Here is a 22,455-nt window from a genome sequence, read left to right as displayed (position 1 = left end):
GAGCATCCCGCGTCCCCCCCGGGGTTCATGAACCCGCTCCCTGAGCTCCGGGTGTGAGCGGCCCACGTCCCCCCAGGGTTCATGAACCCGCTACCTGAGCTCTCTCACCTGATGTGTCAGCGGCTGCTGCCAAGCTCCGCGCATGCTCAGCTCACACTGCCCGGGTGATTGACGGGAGCTCCGGACCAATAGGAACAGCGGGGCGGGGCTGGAGGACCGAGCGGGCAGCGGGTCCTCCAACCAATCAGAGTGTGTGAGGGGCGGGGCTTGACCTTTAAACCTGAACAACAGAAGGTGAGCTGAGCATGCGCGGCAGAGGCTGATTGTCGGGCCGTGTGAGCTGAGCATGCGCGGGAGAGGTTGAGTGTTGGGCAGAGTGAGCTGCGCATGCGCGGGTGGCGAGGCTGCAGCAAGTCAGAGGGAGGCGGGTTAAACATAAGAACATAAGAAATAGGAGCAGGAGTAGGCCAATCGGCCCCTCGAGCCTGCTCCGCCATTCAATAAGATCATGGCTGATCTGATCCTAACTGCCAATCTACTATCACAGAACCATCTTCTGCATCTAACAGAATTAGACACACGAAATAGGAGCAGGATCAGGCTACACGGCCCCTGGGCCCGCTCCGCTACCCACAGGGCCATGACCGATCCGAACCTAGACTCATGTCCAAATTCCTGCCCGCTCCCCGTAACCCTTAATTCCCTTTACTTCTAGGAAACTGTCTATTTCTGTTTTAAATTTATGTAATGATGTAGCTTCTACAGCTTTTTGGGGCAGCATATTCCATGGACCTACCACCCTCTGAGTGAAGTAGTTCCTCCTCATCTCAGTTTTGAAAGAGCAGCCCCTTATTCTAAGACTATGCCCCCTAGTTCTAGTTTCACCCATTATCGGGAACATCTTCCCTGCATCCACCCGATCCAACCCCTTCACAATCTTATATGTTTCAATAAGATCGCCTCTCATTCTTCTGAACTCCAATGAGTAGAGTCCCAATCTACTCAACCTCTCCTCATATGTCCATCCCCTCATCCCCGGGATTAACTGAGTGAACCTTCTTTGTACTGACTCGAGAGCAAGTATGTCCTCTCTTAAGTATGGACACCAAAACTGTACGCAGTATTCCAGGTGCGGTCTCACCAATACCTTGTACAACTGAAGCAATACCTCCCTATTTTTATATTCTATCCCCCTAGCAATGAAAGCCAACATTCCATTGGCCTTCTTAATCACTTGCTGCACCTGCATACTAACCTTTTGAGTTTCGTGCACCAGGACCCCCAGATCCCTTTGTACTTCAGTACTTTCCAGTTTCTTGCCATTAAGATAATAACTTGCTCTACGATTTTTCCTGCCAAAGTGCATAACCTCACACTTTCCAGTATTGTATTCCATCTGCCAAATCTCTGCCCACTTACTTAGCCTGTCTATGTCCCCTTGAAGGTTTTTTATGTCCTCCTCACTCACTACTTTCCCCCCCATCTTAGTATCATCTGCAAACTTTGATATGTTACACTCGTTCCCCTCCTCCAAATCGTTAATATAGATTGTAAAGAGTTGGGGACCCAGCACTGACCCCTGCGGAACACCACTAGTTACTGATTGCCAGTCTGAGAATGAACCATTTATCCCAACTCTCTGCCTTCTGTTAGATAGCCAATCCTCTATCCATGCCAGAATATTACCCCCAATCCCGTGATTTTTTTTATCTTAAGCAATAATCTTTTGTGTGGCACCTTGTCAAATGCCTTTTGGAAGTCTAAATACACTACGTCCACTGGTTCCCCTTTATCCACCCTATATGTTACTTCCTGAAAGAACTCCAGCAAATTTGTCAAACATGACTTCCCCTTCATAAAACCATGCTGACTTTGTCCTATTAAATTATGATTATCCAAATGTTCTGTTACTGTCTCCTTAATAATGGACTCCAAAATGTTACCTACCACAGATGTTAGGCTAACCGGTCTATAGTTTCCAGCCTTCTGTCTACTGCCCTTTTTAAATAAGGGTGTTACATTAGCAGTTTTCCAGTCTGCCGGGACCATTGCCGAGTCCAGGGAGTTTTGGAAAATTATTACCAATGCATCCACAATCCCTACCGCCACTTCCCTCAAGACCCTAGGATGTAAGCCATCAGGTCCAGGTGATTTATCCGCCTTGAGTCCCATTATTTTACCGAGTACCACTTCCTTAGTGATTTTGATCGTGTTTAGCTCCTTTAGCCCCCTGTTTGTCCAGTGTTGGGATATTCTTAGTGTCTTCTACTGTAAAGACTGATGTAAAATATTCATTCAGTGTTTTTGCCATCTCCATATTTCCCACCATTAATTTCCCGGTCTCATCCTCTAAGGGACCAACATTTACTTTAGCCACCCTTTTTCTTTTTATATAACTATAAAAACTCTTACTTTCTGTTTTTATATTTTTTGCTAATTTACTTTCATAATCTATCTTCCCTTTCTTAATGAACCCCGGGGGGCCGCTCACACCCCGAGTGCGGCCCCAGGCCCGATTATAAGAGCAGTGAACATTATCCGCCCCCACCCGCGGGTTCACGTTTCACTCCGGCCCGAATCTCAACAAAGCGCCAAACTCTGGGACAGACAGGAAGTGAGTCAGGGAGCGTCTATAAATGGAGGAAAAATGGTAACTGCTCAGGGGAGCGTCTGTAAATGGAGGAGAAATGGAGACAGGTCAGGGAGCGTCTGTAAATGGAGGAGAAATGGTGACTGGTCAGGTAGCGTCTGTAAATGAAGGAAAAATGGTGACTGGTCAGGGAGCATCTGTAAATAGAGGAGAAATGGTGACTGGTCAGGGAGAGTGTGTAAATGGATGAGAAATGGTGACTGGTCAGGGAGTGTCTAAATGGAGGAGAAATGGAGACTGGTCAGGGATCGTCTGTAAATAGAGGAGAAATGGTGACTGGTCAGGGAGCATCTGTAAATAGAGGAGAAATGGTGACTGGTCAGGGAGCGTCTGTAAATGGAGGAGAAATGGAGACTGGTCAGGGAGCGTCTGTAAATGAAGGAGAAATTACTCAGTATTTTGTGGCTATTGGTTTGTGTGAACAAATATATCCGTGATTTTAATGAGACGCTTTTCTGTGTCCCAGCTCCTGTAAATACTGGCTGGAATGTTTCTCTCTCCCCGGATGCTGCCTGCCCTGCTGAGTATTTCCAGCATTTTCTGTTGTTATTTCAGATTTCCAGCATCTGCAGTATTTTGCTATTGTATGAGATAAATGATCTTGGCTTGGCAGATCGTGATGCAGAACTGGAATCAGTTTGGGTGGAGCTAAGAAACAGCAAAGGGTGGAAAACATTGGTGGGAGTTGTGTATAGGCCACCAAACAGTAATGGTAATGTTGGGCACAGTATCAATCAAGAGATTAGAAGTGCATGTAACAAGGGCAATACGGTAATCATGGGGGACTTTAATCTACATATTGACTGGGCAAATCAAATTACCACTAATGGTGTGGAGGACGAATTCTTGGAATGCATGTGAGATGGTTTCCTGGATCAGAATGTGGAGGAAGCAACCATGGAACAGGCTATTCTGGATCTGGTACTGTGTAATGAGAAAGGGCTAATCAATAATCTTGTGGAAAAGGGGCCTTTAGGGACAAGTGACCATAATATGATTGAAGTTTACATTAAGTTTGAGAGTGATGTAGTCCAATCTGCAACTAAGGTCTTCAATCTAAACAGGAAACAACAAGGGTATGAGGGACAAGTTGGCCATGGTAGATTGGGAGACTACACTAAAAGGTATGAAGGTGGACATACAATGGCTAACATTCAAGATAATAATGCATAATTTGCAACAAACATATATTCCTCTAGGGCATAAAAACCCCAAAAGGAAAAGTGATCCAACCATGGCTAACAAAAGAAATTAAAGCTAGTATTAAGTCAAAGGAGGAAACTTATAAAGTTGCCAGAAAAAGCAGTCAGCCTGAGGATTGGGATCATTTTGGAAATCAGCAAAGGGGAACCAAGAAATTGATAAAGAAAGGGAAAATGGAATATGAGCACAAACTAGCGAAAAATATAAAAATGGATTGTAAAAGCTTCCATAGATATGCAAAAAGGAAAAGACTGGCGAAGGTAAATGTAGGTCCTTTACAGTCAGAGACGGGGGAATTTATAATGGGGAATGAGGAAATGGAAGGGAAATTAAGTAAATACTTTGTTTCTGTCTTCACAGAGGAAGACACAAAAAACCTCCCAGAAATACGAGAAAACCAAGGGTGTTCCGAGAATGAGGAACTTAAAGAGATTATTATTAGTAAAAAAAAACAGTACTAGCAAAATTAATGGGACTAAAAGTCGATAAATCCCAAGGACCGGATGATCTACATCCTAGGGTTTTGAAAGAGGTGGCCATTGGAATAGTGGACGCATTGGTTGTCATCTTCCAAAATTCTATAGATTCTGGAACGGTTCCTGCAGATTGGAGGATAGCAAATGTAACCCCGCTATTTAAGAATGGAGGGAAGAGAGAAAACGGGGAACTATGGACCTGTTGGCCTCACATCAGTAGTTGGGAAAATGCTGGAATCTATTCTAAAGGATGCAATAACTGGGCACTTAGAAACTAATAGTAAGATTGGGCAGAGTCAACATGGATTTATGAAAGGGAAAAATCCTGTTTAACAAACCTATTGGAGTTCTTTGAGGATGTAACTAGTGGAGTAGACAAAGGGGAACCAGTAGATGTGGTGAATCTGGATTTTCAGAAGGCCTTCGATAAGGTCCCACACAAGAGGTTGGTGAACAAAATGAGGGCACATGGAATTGGGGGTAATATACTGGCACGGATTGAGAATTGGTTAACAGACAAAACAACGAGTAGGGATAAACAGGTCTTTTTCAGGATGGCAATCTGTGACTAGTGGGGTACCGCAAGGATCGGTGCTTGGGACCCAGCTATTCACAATCTATATCAATGATTTGGATGAGGGGACTAAATGTAACATTTCCAAATTTGCTGATGATACAAAGCTAGGTGGCAGTGTCAGTTGTGAAGAGGATGTGAAGAGGCTTCAAGGGGATCTCGACAGGCTCAGTGAGTGGGTGAGAACATGGCAGATGGAATATAATGTGGATAAGTGTGAAGTTATCCACTTTGGTAGAAAAAACAGAAAGGCAGAGTATTTCCTAAATGGTGAAAGATTGGGGAATGCAGATACTCAAAGGGACCTGGGTGTCCTTGTACATGAGTCACTGAAAGTGAATGTGCAGGTGCAGCAAGCCATTAGGAAGGCAAATGGTATGCTGGCCTTCATTACAAGAGGATTTGAGTACAGGAATAAAGAAGTCTTACTCCAATTATATAGGGCCTTGGTGAGACCACACCTGGAGTACTGTGTACAATTTTGGTCCCCTTACCTAAGGAAGGATATACTTGCCATAGAGGGAGTGCAACGATGGTTCACGAGATTGATTCCTGGGATGGCGGGACTGTCGTATGAGAAGAGATTGAGTAAACTAGGCCTGCATTCTCTTGAATTCAGAAGAATGAGGGGATCTCATTGAAGCATAAAAAATTATTACAGGGCTTGATAGGATGGATGCTGGGAGAATGTTTCCCTTGGCTGGGGAGTCTAGAACCAGGGGCCAGAGCCTCAATATAAAGGGTCGGCCATTCAGGACTGAGATGAGATGAAATTTCTTCACACAGAGGGTGGTGAATCTTTGGAATTCTCTACCCCAGAGGGCTGTGGAGGCTCAGTCATTGGGTATATTCACAACAGAAGTCGATAGATTTCTGACCAGTAAGGGCATCAAGAGATGTGGCGATGGGGCCGGTGAATGGAGTTGAAGCAGAAGATCAACCATGATCTTATTGTGTGGAGATGCCGGAGTTGGACTGGGGTGGACAAATGTAAGAAGTCACACAACACCAGGTTATAGTCCAATAGCTTTATTTGAAATCACAAGCTTTCGGAGCGCTGCTCCTTCTTCAGGTGAAGTGGAGAAATGCATAAAGACACAGCTTATATAGTCAGAGAATCATGTCAGATGTTTACAGGTAACCTTTCCAAGTGAATGATGGTGTGATTGAGGAAGGTGCTCAGCTCAAAGTGAACAGGGATTGTAGACTGAGGAACAACAGTAGGTGAACCAGCACAGGATTGTGAGAGCACCAACCGGAGAGAACCCTTCCGATTCAAAGAGCTTCCAGAGATCGACTGCGGAGCAAGAAGATGCTTGTTTTAAACATAGAAACATAGAAGATAGGAGCAGGAGTAGGCCATTCGGCCCCTCGAGGCTGCTCCGCCATTCAATGCAATCATGGCTGATCATAAAAAAAGCAGTTCGTTTTTAAATTGCTGGAACAGAAAAAAGAAACCCTGTGGAGCAAATACCCCAGCATCTGCAATATTTGACCCCTTGTGACCCCACCTCATTGTTCTTTGATGTAATGTTTCCCTGACTGACCTGTTTGGACACCATTCACACCTTTGACTGCTGTGATTATCTCTCTGCCGAGGTGTGATAAATGGCAGTTGGAAAGGTTACCTGTAAACATCTGACATGATTCTCTGACTATATATGCTGTGTCTTTATGCATTTCTCTACTTCACCTGATGAAGGAGCAGCGCTCCGAAAGCTTGTGATTTCAAATAAAGCTGTTGAACTATAACCTGGTGTTGTGTGACTTCTTACATGATCTTATTGAATGGTGGAGCAGGCTCGAAGGGCCGAATGGCCCACTCCTGCTCCTATTTCTTATGTTCTTATGTTCTTAAAGGGGCTGGATTCTCAGGACGCTCCACACCGCTGACTGCTTGTGTGTAAGTGATCTCTTATCAGATTAATGTGATTCTGCTGTGTGTTTAATAAAGTGGCTGGAGCACTTCACGAAAAGTGGGCCTTTATTACAAGAGGATTTGAGTATAAGAGTAAAGACGTCTTACTGCAATTGTATAGGGCCCTGGTGAGACCACACCTGGAGTATTGTGTACAGTTTTGGTCTCCTTGCCATAGAGGGAGTGCAACGAAGGTTCACCAGACTGATTCCCGGGATGGGGGGATTGTCCTATGAGGACAGATTGAGTCGACTAGGCCTATATTCTGTAGTGTTTAGAAGAATGAGAGGTGATCTCATTGATCAATACAAAATTCTTACAGGGCTTGACAGAGTAGGTGCAGGGAGCGTGTCACAGTCTCAGAATAAGGGGTCGGCCATTTAAGACTGAGATGAAGAGAAATTTCCTCACTCAGAGGGCGGTGAATCTTTGGAATTCTCTACCCCAGAGGGCTGTGGAGGCTCAGTCGGTGAGTATATTCAAGACAGAGATCGATAGATTTTTGAATATTAAGAGAATCAAGGGATATGGGGACAGTGCAGGAAAGTGGAGATGAGATAGAAGATCAGCCATGATCTTATTGACTGGCAGAGCAGGCTCGAAGGGCTAAATGACCCACTCCTGCTCCTATTACTTATGTTCTTATGAACCAGTGAGTGTAGAACTGAACCCAGTCAGAGTCAGCACCTTCAGGGGAGGAGAGGGAGGGGAACCAGGGAGTGTAGAACTGAACCCAGCCAGAGTCAGCACCTTCAGGGGAGGGAGGGGAACCAGTGAGTGTAGAACTGAACCCAGCCAGAGTCAGCACCTTCAGGGGAGGAGAGTGAGGGGAACCAGTGAGTGTAGAACTGAACCCAGCCAGAGTCAGCACATTCAGGGGAGGAGAGCGAGGGGAACCAGTGAGTGTAGAACTGAACCCAGCCAGAGTCAGCACCTTCGGGGGAGGAGAGGGAGGGGAACCAGTGAGTGTAGAACTGAACCCAGCCAGAGTCAGCACATTCAGGGGAGGAGAGCGAGGGGAACCAGTGAGTGTAGAACTGAACCCAGCCAGAGTCAGCACCTTCGGGGGAGGAGAGGGAGTGGAACCAGTAAGTGTAGAACTGAACCCAGCCAGAGTCAGCACCTGCAGGGGAGGAGAGGGAGGAGAACCAGTGAGTGTAGAACTGAACCCAGCCAGAGTCAGCACCTGCAGGGGAGGAGAATCAGTGAGTGTAGAACTGAACCCAGCCAGAGTCAGCACCTTCAGGGGAGGAGAGGGAGGAGAACCAGTGAGTGTAGAACTGAACCCAGCCAGAGTCAGCACCTGCAGGGGAGGAGAGGGAGGAGAACCAGTGAGTGTAGAACTGAACCCAGCCAGAGTCAGCACCTGCAGGGGAGGAGAGGGAGGGGAACCAGTGAGTGTAGAACTGAACCCAGCCAGAGTCAGCACCTGCAGGGGAGGAGAGGGAGGAGAACCAGTGAGTGTAGAACTGAACCCAGCCAGAGTCAGCACCTTCGGGGGAGGAGAGGGAGTGGAACCAGTAAGTGTAGAACTGAACCCAGCCAGAGTCAGCACCTGCAGGGGAGGAGAGGGAGGAGAACCAGTGAGTGTAGAACTGAACCCAGCCAGAGTCAGCACCTGCAGGGGAGGAGAATCAGTGAGTGTAGAACTGAACCCAGCCAGAGTCAGCACCTTCAGGGGAGGAGAGGGAGGAGAACCAGTGAGTGTAGAACTGAACCCAGCCAGAGTCAGCACCTGCAGGGGAGGAGAGGGAGGAGAACCAGTGAGTGTAGAACTGAACCCAGCCAGAGTCAGCACCTAGAATTGTCTGTTCTGATTTTCTATCCTTGCTTTGCAGTGATGACTTTTGTAAACTCTGTTTACAGGCTGTAAGACTGCAAAGTCAAACCAAACATCACGTCAAGATCTGACAGATTCACTTAATTCATCAGGACCTGAATATCATCGGCCTTTGAATGTGGAAGGAGAAATGTTTGTCTGTTCTGTCTGTGGGAAAAGCTTTCAAACATCAGTGTGACTGGAAAAGCACCGAGACACACACCCGAGTGAGAGTGTTCCAGTGCACTTACTGTGGAAAGAACTTTAACCAGTTACACAGTCTGAAAAAACATCGCACTGTTCACAGCGGGGAGAAACCATACACGTGTTCTGTGTGTGGACGAGGCTTCAACTGATCATCCAACCTGGACAGACACAAGGACACCCGCACCATGGAGAAACCATGGAAATGTGGGGACTGTGGGAAGGGATTCAATTACCCGTCTGAGCTCGAAACTCATCAACGCAGTCACACCGGGGAGAGGCCGTTCAGTTGCTCTCACTGCCTGAAGACTTTCAAAGAATCATCAAACCTGCTGAAACACCAGCAAATTCACACTGGGGAGAGGCCGTTCACCTGCTCATTGTGTGTGAAGGGATTTTCTCAGTCTAACCACCTGCTGACACACCAGCGAGTTCACAGTGATGAGAGACCATTCAGGTGCTCTCACTGTGCAAAGACATTTGCCCACTCATCCAACCTGCCGAAACACCAGCAAGTTCACACCAGGGAGAGGTCGTTTACCTGCTCCGTATGTGGGAAGGGGTTCACTCGTTCATCTAACCTGCTGGCACACAAGCAAGCTCACACCAGGGAGAGGTTATTCTCCTGCTCCGTATGTGGGAAAGGATTTGCTCATTCTTCCCACCTGCAGACACACCAGCGAGTTCACACTGGGGAGAAGCCATTCACCTGCTCTGTGTGTGGGATCACACTAATAAGAGACCTTTTAAATGTTCTGAGTGTGAGAAGAGCTTTAAAAGCACAAAGGATCTGCTGACACACCAGCGAATTCACACTGGGGAGAGGCCGTTCACCTGACCCGAGTGTGCAAAGGGATTCACTCATTTATCCAACCTGCGGACACACCAGCGAGTTCACACTGAGGAGAGGCTGTTCACCTGCTCCGTGTGTGGGAAGGGATTCACTCAGTCGTCCAACCTGCGGACACACCAGCGAGTTCACAAGTGACTGCAGGGGTTGGATTCTGCTGTTAATCACATCCAGGACTGAACTATATTCATTCTGACAGTTGGGGTTTGTTTCAGCTGATGTTAGTAACCCCTATAACTGGGCTGGAGTTTAATCTGTACCAATGTCAAATAAATGAGCTTTGTTTCACACACACGCAGTGTGTCAAGTCCTTGATATCTCGACAATAAGACGAGCTGATTGAGGACTTGTTACAAACTGAGTGGAATCCATCTGAGAACTGAATTCCCACAACTTGTTAAAAGATGGATCTACAAGATGTCCAAGTCTGACAGGACAGAAAATTCTATTATATCACAGGGTCCACTTCAACCATCCAGGGCAGTGAGTCCCTGTAACATTGGATTTTAACCGATGGGAAATATTCTGGTAATCTGTTATTGTTACGGGGCAAAGCAGCCTTGTTACTTTAACATCAATTTAATCATACTCAATGGACAATCCGATCTCCAAAGGGAAACGTCTCCTTAAAGCTGACAGTTTTGGCAGTTCTGCAGCTCATTTCTCAGTGTGAGCGTGTCAGAATGAAAAGCTTTAACAACAGCCGATGTTTCACAAAGGGAGACCTCACCAGACCAAAGGCCATTGGTGGAGTTTAATGGGCTGTTTGTGTCACTGGGCTACACGAAGGAAAACTGGTCACAGCAAACCGAGAGTTTAACAGACTGTCCCTGGTCCACTCGAACCCCCACCTTCTCTCTCTCTCTCACAATTTATGGGCACTGCTGCTGTAATTGCTCCTCTGACCTTTCCTCTCTTGTCCCTCCTACACCCCTAATACACGGCCCGACACAATCTCCCTCCCCCGACATCCTCACTGTGCTGGAATCCACACCAGTCTCCCCATCTGCTCCTTGTTCTCTCCCTGGATCCTAAAACTACTGAACTCACTCTTCCCCTCCTGAAGTCTACAGGCTCTAAAACTGAAGCTTGGTGTCCCTCAGTCCCGACTCCTTGATGTACCTCCCCTTCTCTCCTCCTCTTTCCCCCTTGGTTGTGTTCCACACTCTGGGCCTTGGGCCTTGGGCCTTCCCCGGGGATTCTCAGTATGAACAGGTGGGATGTGTTTGGAGACAGGGTGTCCCGGCTCTCCACCTTTAAAGGGACAAGGAGACGACCAGCTGGGCTGAATGGCCCTGCTTTATGACATCACTGCAGTGCCTAGCAACCAGCCTCCCTGAGCCCTGCTCATTATGGGCTGGGATTAGCTCGGTGCTGTTACAGGAAGGGAAACAGGAGCAGGATTCGCCCCGTGTGGAGCCCAGGATTAATGGGGAGAGGTACAGGATCAATTTATACTTTACTAGCTGGAGTGCCCGACGGTGCCGAGGCTTTTTCGAGGGCATGTTGTTGTTGGAAGAGAGAGAGAGAGAGAGAGAGAGCGACTGCGGGGGAAGAGAGAGCGACTGGGGGGAAGAGAGAGCGACTGGGGGGAAGAGAGAGCGACTGGGGGGGAAGAGAGAGCGACTGGGGGGGAAGAGAGAGCGACTGGGGGGGAAGAGAGAGCGACTGGGGGGGAAGAGAGAGCGACTGGGGGGGAAGAGAGAGCGACTGGGGGGGAAGAGAGAGCGACTGGGGGGGAAGAGAGAGCGACTGGGGGGGAAGAGAGAGCGACTGGGGGGGAAGAGAGAGCGACTGGGGGGGAAGAGAGAGCGACTGGGGGGGAAGAGAGAGCGACTGGGGGGGAAGAGAGAGCGACTGGGGGGGAAGAGAGAGCGACTGGGGGGGGAAGAGAGAGCGACTGGGGGGGAAGAGAGAGCGACTGGGGGGGAAGAGAGAGCGACTGGGGGGGAAGAGAGAGCGACTGGGGGGAAGAGAGAGCGACTGGGGGGGAAGAGAGAGCGACTGGGGGGGAAGAGAGAGCGACTGGGGGGGAAGAGAGAGCGACTGGGGGGGAAGAGAGAGCGACTGGGGGGGAAGAGAGAGCGACTGGGGGGGAAGAGAGAGCGACTGGGGGGGAAGAGAGAGCGACTGGGGGGGAAGAGAGAGCGACTGGGGGGGAAGAGAGAGCGACTGGGGGGGAAGAGAGAGCGACTGGGGGGGAAGAGAGAGCGACTGGGGGGGAAGAGAGAGCGACTGGGGGGGAAGAGAGAGCGACTGGGGGGGAAGAGAGAGCGACTGGGGGGGAAGAGAGAGCGACTGGGGGGGAAGAGAGAGCGACTGGGGGGGAAGAGAGAGCGACTGGGGGGGAAGAGAGAGCGACTGGGGGGGAAGAGAGAGCGACTGGGAGGGAAGAGAGAGCGACTGGGGGGGAAGAGAGAGCGACTGGGGGGGAAGAGAGAGCGACTGGGGGGGAAGAGAGAGCGACTGGGGGGGAAGAGAGAGCGACTGGGGGGGAAGAGAGAGCGACTGGGGGGGAAGAGAGAGCGACTGGGGGGGAAGAGAGAGCGACTGGGGGGGAAGAGAGAGCGACTGGGGGGGAAGAGAGAGCGACTGGGGGGGAAGAGAGAGCGACTGGGGGGGAAGAGAGAGCGACTGGGGGGGAAGAGAGAGCGACTGGGGGGGAAGAGAGAGCGACTGGGGGGGAAGAGAGAGCGACTGGGGGGGAAGAGAGAGCGACTGGGGGGGAAGAGAGAGCGACTGGGGGGGAAGAGAGAGCGACTGGGGGGGAAGAGAGAGCGACTGGGGGGGAAGAGAGAGCGACTGGGGGGGAGAGAGAGCGACTGGGGGGGAAGAGAGAGCGACTGGGGGGGAAGAGAGAGCGACTGGGGGGGAAGAGAGAGCGACTGGGGGGGAAGAGAGAGCGACTGGGGGGGAAGAGAGAGCGACTGGGGGGGAAGAGAGAGCGACTGGGGGGGAAGAGAGAGCGACTGGGGGGGAAGAGAGAGCGACTGGGGGGGAAGAGAGAGCGACTGGGGGGGAAGAGAGAGCGACTGGGGGGGAAGAGAGAGCGACTGGGGGGGAAGAGAGAGCGACTGGGGGGGAAGAGAGAGCGACTGGGGGGGAAGAGAGAGCGACTGGGGGGGAAGAGAGAGCGACTGGGGGGGAAGAGAGAGCGACTGGGGGGGAAGAGAGAGCGACTGGGGGGGAAGAGAGAGCGACTGGGGGGGAAGAGAGAGCGACTGGGGGGGAAGAGAGAGCGACTGGGGGGGAAGAGAGAGCGACTGGGGGGGAAGAGAGAGCGACTGGGGGGAAGAGAGAGCGACTGGGGGGGAAGAGAGAGCGACTGGGGGGGAAGAGAGAGCGACTGGGGGGGAAGAGAGAGCGACTGGGGGGGAAGAGAGAGCGACTGGGGGGAAGAGAGAGCGACTGGGGGGGAAGAGAGAGCGACTGGGGGGGAAGAGAGAGCGACTGGGGGGGAAGAGAGAGCGACTGGGGGGGAAGAGAGAGCGACTGGGGGGGAAGAGAGAGCGACTGGGGGGGAAGAGAGAGCGACTGGGGGGGAAGAGAGAGCGACTGGGGGGGAAGAGAGAGCGACTGGGGGGGAAGAGAGAGCGACTGGGGGGGAAGAGAGAGCGACTGGGGGGGAAGAGAGAGCGACTGGGGGGGAAGAGAGAGCGACTGGGGGGGAAGAGAGAGCGACTGGGGGGGAAGAGAGAGCGACTGGGGGGGAAGAGAGAGCGACTGGGGGGGAAGAGAGAGCGACTGGGGGGGAAGAGAGAGCGACTGGGGGGGAAGAGAGAGCGACTGGGGGGGAAGAGAGAGCGACTGGGGGGGAAGAGAGAGCGACTGGGGGGGAAGAGAGAGCGACTGGGGGGGAAGAGAGAGCGACTGGGGGGGAAGAGAGAGCGACTGGGGGGGAAGAGAGAGCGACTGGGGGGGAAGAGAGAGCGACTGGGGGGGAAGAGAGAGCGACTGGGGGGGAAGAGAGAGCGACTGGGGGAGAAGAGAGAGCGACTGGGGGGAAGAGAGAGCGACTGGGGGGGAAGAGAGAGCGACTGGGGGGGAAGAGAGAGCGACTGGGGGGGAAGAGAGAGCGACTGGGGGGGAAGAGAGAGCGACTGGGGGGGAAGAGAGAGCGACTGGGGGGGAAGAGAGAGCGACTGGGGGGGAAGAGAGAGCGACTGGGGGGGAAGAGAGAGCGACTGGGGGGGAAGAGAGAGCGACTGGGGGGGAAGAGAGAGCGACTGGGGGGGAAGAGAGAGCGACTGGGGGGGAAGAGAGAGCGACTGGGGGGGAAGAGAGAGCGACTGGGGGGGAAGAGAGAGCGACTGGGGGGGAAGAGAGAGCGACTGGGGGGGAAGAGAGAGCGACTGGGGGGGAAGAGAGAGCGACTGGGGGGGAAGAGAGAGCGACTGGGGGGGAAGAGAGAGCGACTGGGGGAGAAGAGAGAGCGACTGGGGGGGAAGAGAGAGCGACTGGGGGGGAAGAGAGAGCGACTGGGGGGGAAGAGAGAGCGACTGGGGGGGAAGAGAGAGCGACTGGGGGGGAAGAGAGAGCGACTGGGGGGGAAGAGAGAGCGACTGGGGGGGAAGAGAGAGCGACTGGGGGGGAAGAGAGAGCGACTGGGGGGGAAGAGAGAGCGACTGGGGGGGAAGAGAGAGCGACTGGGGGGGAAGAGAGAGCGACTGGGGGGGAAGAGAGAGCGACTGGGGGGGAAGAGAGAGCGACTGGGGGGGAAGAGAGAGCGACTGGGGGGGAAGAGAGAGCGACTGGGGGGGAAGAGAGAGCGACTGGGGGGGAAGAGAGAGCGACTGGGGGGGAAGAGAGAGCGACTGGGGGGGAAGAGAGAGCGACTGGGGGGGAAGAGAGAGCGACTGGGGGGGAAGAGAGAGCGACTGGGGGGGAAGAGAGAGCGACTGGGGGGGAAGAGAGAGCGACTGGGGGGGAAGAGAGAGCGACTGGGGGGGAAGAGAGAGCGACTGGGGGGGAAGAGAGAGCGACTGGGGGGGGAAGAGAGAGCGACGGGGGGGGAAGAGAGAGCGACTGGGGGGAAGGGAGGGGGGAAAGCAGGGGGGAAGCGGGGGGGGGAAGGGAGGGGGGAAAGCGAGGGGGGAAGGGAGGGGGGAAGGGAGGGGGGAAAGCGGGGGGGAAGGGAGGGTGGAAAAGCGGGGGGGAAGGGAGGGTGGAAAAGCGGGGGGGAAGGGAAGGTGGAAAAGCGGGGGGGAAGGGAGGGGGGAAAAGCGGGGGGGGAAGGGAAGGGGGGAAAGCGGGGGGGAGGGAGGGGGGAAAGCGGGGGGGAGGGAGGGGGGAAAGCGGGGGGGGAGGGAGGGGGAAAGGGAAGGGGGGAAGGGGAAGGGGGGAATGGGAAGGGGGGAATGGGAAGGTGGGAAAGGGAGGGAAGAGAGCGCGACTGGGGGAAGGGAGGGTGAGGGGAGGGGGGAAGGGGAGGGGGGAATGGGGGTGGAAAGGTGTGGGAGAAAACGTATTAAACATTAAGGCATGCTGGGATACTTGACCACTTTACTAATTGAACAAAGGACACTAAACTGGTTAAAACTAAAAGAACTGCTGACTGCCATAATGAAGTCAAGCTGACCTTTTGGCTTAGGACATCTGGTGATAAAATGTGAACATGTTAATCTGTTTCTTGAGAACAATGGAACCTATGAAACCATATGTTGAAATGTAACGTAAGCTAATCACATGAAGTTGTTTACCTTGCTGTATAACTATGAGCGCTGTACATTAGTAATTTAGAGTGCTGGTGAGCAGTAGGGACTGCTGCAGACCCTCCGTGATATCACGTAATAAATTCCTAAAGCGAACCTCGAAGTCTCCGTCTGATAGTTAATTTCCTCGACAGAATTTGGCGTAGTCGTACAGGATCCCTAACAACGGGATCCAAAAGAACTAAGAAGGTCTAAGTTGGGTATAGCGTCGACCTTGTATATCACTTGGCCCGCTTAGGCTCCAATTAGACAAAGGAAATTTAAAAAGGGACTCTCCTAAAAATAAAAGGAAAGTGCCCGGTGCCTCCCAGCTGAAAGGGGGAGAGCACCTAGCGCGTCCCAGCTGAAAGGGGGACGGTGCGCGGTTGCCTAGTTATCCGGCCGGTGACTCATGCTGAGCCAAGAATCCTGTCGGGCTGAGGCAAGACTGCTGAGAAGAGAGAAAAGACTATGGCACCGAATTAAGTAGCTACAAAGAAAATAAAGGGTTGACTTCGAGACTCGCGGATGGAAAAACCGGTGAGCGCTCATTGTATTTTGTGTATATAAAATAACCCGCGGTTGTATAACCAGTAAGTTTAAAACTAAGTTACAGGAGTAAGGAGAAGATGGGAAATAACGGCAGTCGAGCGGATTCGTCCGATCCTGCCAAGAAAGGAGCCCGAGGCAAGGTAAAACAGGAGGTTGCAAATGGTAAAATCAAGATATGTAAAAGAACGAATGACAGAATAAAAAAGCTCGTGCAACATCGAAAAAAGGTAGGAGATCCCATCGTTCCACCGGGATCGCCAGCCGATACTGTAATAAAAGAAACAGGAGACGATCGGTATGCAGTAACTTTTAGTAGTGATCTGTATGGATGGTCGGGTGGAGATTGGCCTTATGGGGGAAGTTTTAAAATACCTTTAATAAAAGAATGGGAAGAAATTACTAGAAATGAAGGAGGGGATCCTGAGTGGGACACCCCCTATATGTTATGGTGCTTTGCTAGGTGGATGGAAGTAGCAAAGAGACACCAACCCCCAAAGAAGAAGGGGAAACAGGAAGAGGCTGAGGCTAGTCAGAAAAAGGAAGAGGTGCTGCCTAAGGCTCCTGTTGTGGGAATGTATCCCCGAACCCCAGCGGGAGATCCGGTTGAGATGGGGGAAGAGTTAAATAATTTACTAATGATAGCGGCTGCTCTAAGACTGCAACCGGCACGATTTCCGGCGCCGCCTCCATACAATCCAGCAAGTCTAGCGGCACCACAGCCAGTTGTACCCCTACCAGGGGCACAGCCTGGAGCTCCACCCCCACCCGCAGATGAACCCGTAATTGAACCTCCTCCTCCAGCAGAGGCACTCGGAGCAGGAGCTGCTGCACTGCCTGGTAGTAATGTACAGGACCTACCCTCACGTAACGGACCTACAACTAGGTCACAAACAAAAGAAACAGCCCCTAGAGACAGAGGCGCGCTCGAACCTGACACTACTACCCATCAACTTCCTCGAGTCATGATAGGAGAGGTGGCAGTGTTAAAACCATGGTCCCCAGCGGAAGCTAGAGCTATGATAGCCGAGGCACCAGACCCCTTAAAGAAGCCCACTGCCTTTCATAATTGGCTAGAACAAATGTGTACCATTTACAGCCTTCTTCCTGGGGATGTGCTAATGCTGCTAAAATGTGCGTATGGGTCCTCATGGTCGACCCTAAGGGACGGATTTGCTGCTCCCCCGGGAGAAAATGGAGATTGGCGACAAGATGATGTACAACTGGACCAGGGAAATGAGTCTTTTGCTCACTGGTTAGAACATAGAGGTAAAGAGGCTATAATGAGAGGAGCCAAAAAGCATAGTGACATAGGAGAAGTTACTCGCATGTTACCCTTTCAAGCTCAAGCCTTTAAAATGATTAATCTAAATTGGCAGACTCAGCCCTGGGCGGACGTAGTTACTGCTCTGGTAAATATGGATAGGAAATAGCCATTTGGACCTTCTGGTCGATACCGGTGCAACAATGTCCTCTGTACCCCCCTCCGTGGGTATACCCGCCAGTCAATTTAACGTTGTAAGCATGGGAGTAGCCGGTATCCCTATATTAGAACCCCTCTCCAAACCTACCGAAATTCAAGTGCACGGGCAATCCGTCACAGACACCCTCATAATTTCTCAGACCGCCCCTCTCCCTATGTTGGGAAGACAGGCTTTATGTAAATTGGGAGCAGTTATATACTGCACTCGAGACGGCATGTTCATGGAACTGCCTCAAATACAAACTCATCAGCTAATGAATTTAACGATAGAGGAAAAGCAAGTAGAAGGAGCCCCCATTTTGTACTGCTGGCAGCTGAATAGCAATCCTTATGGCCAATTGGTAAAAAATGTATACCAAGCCTTGCAGGAATTGGAAGATCCTCAGGGGCAGTATTTACAATATCTAATTGAAACCAGTAGAGAAAAGAAACGGACCCATTGTACGGCATGGTACACGCATAAAGAAACACCCAATTATCAAGAATTGGTTTGCTCATACCTAAACCAGCCAGAATTGCTGCAGATTTCACCTTATTTATTCTTTGGAGATAAAGGCCTGGGAATGTTGGTTCACCATAAAAATCAGCAATATACCTGGAGCAGGTTGCCCCAGGGGTATACTGAAAGTCCTGCGGTGTATGCAGCAGTGGTTAAAAATGACTTGGAGGAATGTCAGTTATCGGATCATTCCACCTTAATGCAGTACGCAGATGACCTTTTGGTTCCCTCCCGAACGGGGCCAGACTGCTATAAAGATACTATAAAATTGCTCCAGCATCTGGCTAGCAGGGGACACAGGGTGTCCTCCGAGAAGTTGCAATTTTGCCAAACATCCGTCCAGTATTTGGGTTTTCAGTTGGAGTATGGACAGCGAAGATTGGGACTGGAAAGAATAAGAGCAGTGGATAAAGTGCTGATCCCGTGAACAAAGAAAGACATTTTGTTGTTTCTGGGAATGGTGGGTTATTGTAGACAATGGATATATGACTACAGAGAAATGGATGCAGTCTTACGATCAGCTACGCTGCAGACAGAGCCCCCCATAGTCGAATGGACGCCAGAACGAGATAAGGCATTCAGGGATCTTAAAAAAAGCTATGGTCAGTGCTCCCGCATTAGGACTACCTAAGTATAATAAGCCTTTTCAGTTATACGTCAATGAAAGAGAAGGCTTTGCAACAGGAGTACTGGCACAAGAACATGGGGGAGGAAAAAGGCCTGTAGCATATTACTCTGTAGCCTTACCAGCCGTAGTGAGAGGCATGCCAGCCTGCTTACGAGCCATTGCTGCAACCGCCACAATAGTGGAAAAATCCATCCCTATTGTGCTTGATCACCCTTGTGTGGTAATTGTTCCCCACGCAGTGCTGCTATTATTAAATTCGGCAGCTACTCAGCACTTTACGGTGGCAAGAAGGGCTGGGTATGAGATAATCCTCTTGTCACACTCTAATTATACCTACCAGCGATCACCAGCTGTCAACCCGGCGACCTTCGTGCCAATACCAACAGAATACCCAGGTGAACCAGAACACGACTGCTTGTTAACTGTTGAAGCCACCACTACACCCAGGCCAGATTTGTTAAGTGATCCTATTGATAATCCTGACTTGATCCTCTTCACGGATGGTTCTTCGCATCGACCCAGTGATGATCAACTATTAGCAAGTTATGCGGTGGTGACTCCTCATGAATTATTGGCAGCTTATGCGTTGCCACCTGGCACATCTGCACAAGCAGCTGAACTATATGCATTAACCAGAGCCTGTATTTTGGCTAAAGATCAAAGTGTCAATATCTATACTGACTCCCGTTATGCATTTGGGGTAGTGCATGATTTTGGACAATTGTGGAAAAACAGAGGTTTTATTACATCCTCAGGAAAATCTATTAAGCATGCGCAAATGGTGTTAAATTTGTTGGAGGCTATTCAGTTGCCAAGCAAAATTGCAGTACTAAAATGTGAGGCCCACACCATGGCAGGTGATGAAGTCTCGTGTGGAAATAGGTTTGCTGATAGTGCGGCTAAAGAGGTCGCACTGAGGCAGGCCCCACAGCTTCAAGCCGCCAAAAATACCGTTAGTAACTTTCCTCCAGAACTTCCTAGTAGCATTGATGCTGATCTACTACGACAGGCCCAAAGTCAGGCAACAGTCCAAGAAAAACGTACTTGGAGTAAGGCAGGTTGCTATCAAGATCATGATATATGGATGCATCCTGATGGCCGAGTGGTTTGCCCACGAAGCTTGTTTTTGCCCCTGTCTCGCCTGGCACATGGACAGGCTCACATGGGCAAAGGAGGGATGGCACTTGCATTGTCCCAACAATGGTATGCACCAGGAATAACGGTAACAATTGAAAAAGTTGCCAGAACGTGTTTAGTACGTCAGCAGAACAATAGAGGGAAATCGCCCGCAAATTTTGATCACCTACCCCAACCAGAGCTGCCCTTTGAGAATCTACAGATAGATTTTGTACATATGCCCGCAGTAAAAGGATTTAAGTACATACTGGTAATAGTAGATATGTTCTCCAGATGGCTAGAGGCATACCCCACTAGGAGGGCTGATGCCAGAACAGTAGTAAGCATTCTGCTAAAAGAAATAATACCTAGATTTGGAATACCTATGGGAATAAACAGTGACAGAGGAACTCATTTCACCAGCAAACTGATAAAAAACTTAACTGAAGCCCTTGGATTTCAATGGAAATTGCACATACCTTACCAGCCACAATCCTCAGGAATAGTGGAAAGAGTGAATGGGGAAATCAAGGCCGCCCTAACCAAAGTATGCCAGCAAAATGGGTTGCAATGGTCGGATGCCGTGCCAGTAGTAATGTATGCCCTGAGAAATCAGAAAAATAGAAACACAGGTCTGACACCACATGAGATCTTGATGGGCCGGCCTATGACAACAGGCACACGCCCACCCATGACTCCAGAGAAGGTGGCATTAATTTGGAATGATGAAAAATCATTAAAATATGCTCAGGCCATGTGTGAAAGAGCAGGAAGAATACATGAGAAAGTGAGACAGGCCCAGACGCGCCCCACAGAAGGAAACATGCACCCCTTTAAACCCGGAGATCAAGTTTATGTGAAAGCGCTAAATAAAGAATCTTTTTCTCCTAGGTGGAAAGGACCATATTTGGTGCTGCTTACAACTCGAACAGCTCTCAAATTGAAAGAAAAACCTGATTGGGTACACGCTACAAGGTGCAAGTTGCATCATCCGGAGGAAACACCGGAGGTGGAGTATAAACATACTGCACCAGACACCACTTCAGAAACAGGAAAAGATCCGTGCCCACCATAATTTGGCACTCCACTGAAGGACTGATTACTTTCGGATTGCTATATATGTTTATATTTAATGCTGTACAACAATAATTAGGAAAATTTAAAGATTTCTAGGATAAATCAGGAAATATGTTAAACCAGATGATAATAATCGGCCTATGTGTAATAAGGACAGCCGCCTGGACCATCCTGCCTACTAAAAAAACAAAAAACAGAATGGGCAGGCCAGTTAGGGTGGAAGGCGAGAGACAGTAACCAATCACAGGGAGCTTACACTTGTAACAATGGCACCATTTGTGCATTTGCTAATTGGACGATTAATTGCAAAGCCTGTGGGATGTTCGAAATGAAATCTGGGATGGATAAAATAGTATTTAGCCAAGGATCTAATATAACTCTAAGTATAAAATGGGAAAAAGGAGTGAACATAAGTTGTTACTGTGTTTGACCCACATACCAACAAGACATATCAGTTGGGAAAATGGGCTACGGTAATGCAAAGAAGAACTGTATTGGGGATAGAAAATGCCCCCCCTACAGTTAATTTGGCTAATCTGACGAAATTTTTGAAAAACAATGAAAAGATAGCAGAAGCCTTAGCGAAAAGAGGAAGAGATCTGCACCATTTAAAAGCAGTGATGGATTATGATGAGCAAGGTTTGATTCAAATAGCTACACAAATAACAGATTTGACGGTACACCACTGGTGGGATGTGTTTAACGGATGGTCACCTAAAGCATCCGCAGTGCTGGAATTGTTTGTTCACCCGATGGTTATATTTTGTGTAGTGACAGGAGTTTTATTTATATTAATTTGTATAATGTGGGTAAGAGTGAGATATCTGTTAGCGCAAACAGTAGAATCAGTAGCATCTGTAACAAGAGCTACAAAAGTACTTGAAAGGAAAGAAAAAGAGCAAACCAGGATGACTATGATGAAGAAGATTGTCTAAAAATGCGTCCTTTCCCAAAGGGATATTATCCTCCCTATGAAAACGAACTGAATACAATGCCGTAAAGCAGTGTTGATCAGTAAAGATCAACAAGGAGGGAATTGTGGGAGAAAACGTATTAAACATTAAGGCATGCTGGGATACTTGACCACTTTACTAATTGAACAAATACACTAAACTGGTTAAAACTAAAAGAACTGCTGACTGCCATAATGAAGTCAAGCTGACCTTTTGGCTTAGGACATCTGGTGATAAAATGTGAACATGTTAATCTGTTTCTTGAGAACAATGGAACCTATGAAACCATATGTTGAAATGTAATGTAAGCTAATCACATGAAGTTGTTTACCTTGCTGTATAACTATGAGCGCTGTACATTAGTAATTTAGAGTGCTGGTGAGCAGTAGGGACTGCTGCAGACTCTCCGAGATATCACGTAATAAATTCCGAAAGCGAACCTCGAGGTCTCCGTCTGATAGTTAATTTCCTCGACAAAAGGGGAGGGGGGGAAAGGGGAGGGGGGAATGGGGGGGAAAGGGGGGGAGGGGGGAAAGGGGAGGGGGGGAATGGGGGGGAAGGGGAGGGGGGAATGGGGAGGGGGAATGGGGGAAAGGGGAGAGGGAATGGGGGGGAAAGGGGAGAGGGAATGGGGGGAAAGGGGAGGGGGAAGGGGAGGGGGAGGAAGGGGGGGAATGGAGGGAATGGAGGGGAGGGAGGGAATGGGGGGAAAGGGGAGGGGGAATGGGGGGAAAGGGGAGGGGGGAATGGGGGGGAAAGGGGAGGG

At 50.0% G+C, this 22,455-nt stretch overlaps 1 protein-coding gene and 1 pseudogene across 1 annotated transcript; both read left to right on the top strand.

Moving 5' to 3' along the window:
- Window positions 1–10,135, top strand: part of LOC147118787 (uncharacterized) — a 142,908-nt pseudogene extending 132,773 nt beyond the window's left edge.
- Window positions 10,136–15,138: 5,003 nt separating this feature from the next.
- LOC147118786 (uncharacterized) lies at window positions 15,139–17,366 on the top strand. Its single transcript, XM_085983969.1, has one exon. The coding sequence runs from the start codon at window positions 16,014–16,016 to the stop codon at window positions 17,364–17,366; it is 1,353 nt and encodes a 450-aa protein (XP_085840095.1). The 5' UTR covers window positions 15,139–16,013.
- The last annotated feature ends 5,089 nt before the right edge of the window (window positions 17,367–22,455 follow it).

The sequence above is a fragment of the Somniosus microcephalus genome, chromosome 4 (genome assembly GCF_052327205.1).
Source record: "Somniosus microcephalus isolate GS21.2 chromosome 4, FLI_Smic_1.0, whole genome shotgun sequence".
Lineage (NCBI taxonomy): Eukaryota > Metazoa > Chordata > Chondrichthyes > Squaliformes > Somniosidae > Somniosus > Somniosus microcephalus.
This window is presented reverse-complemented; position numbering and strand designations above follow the sequence as displayed.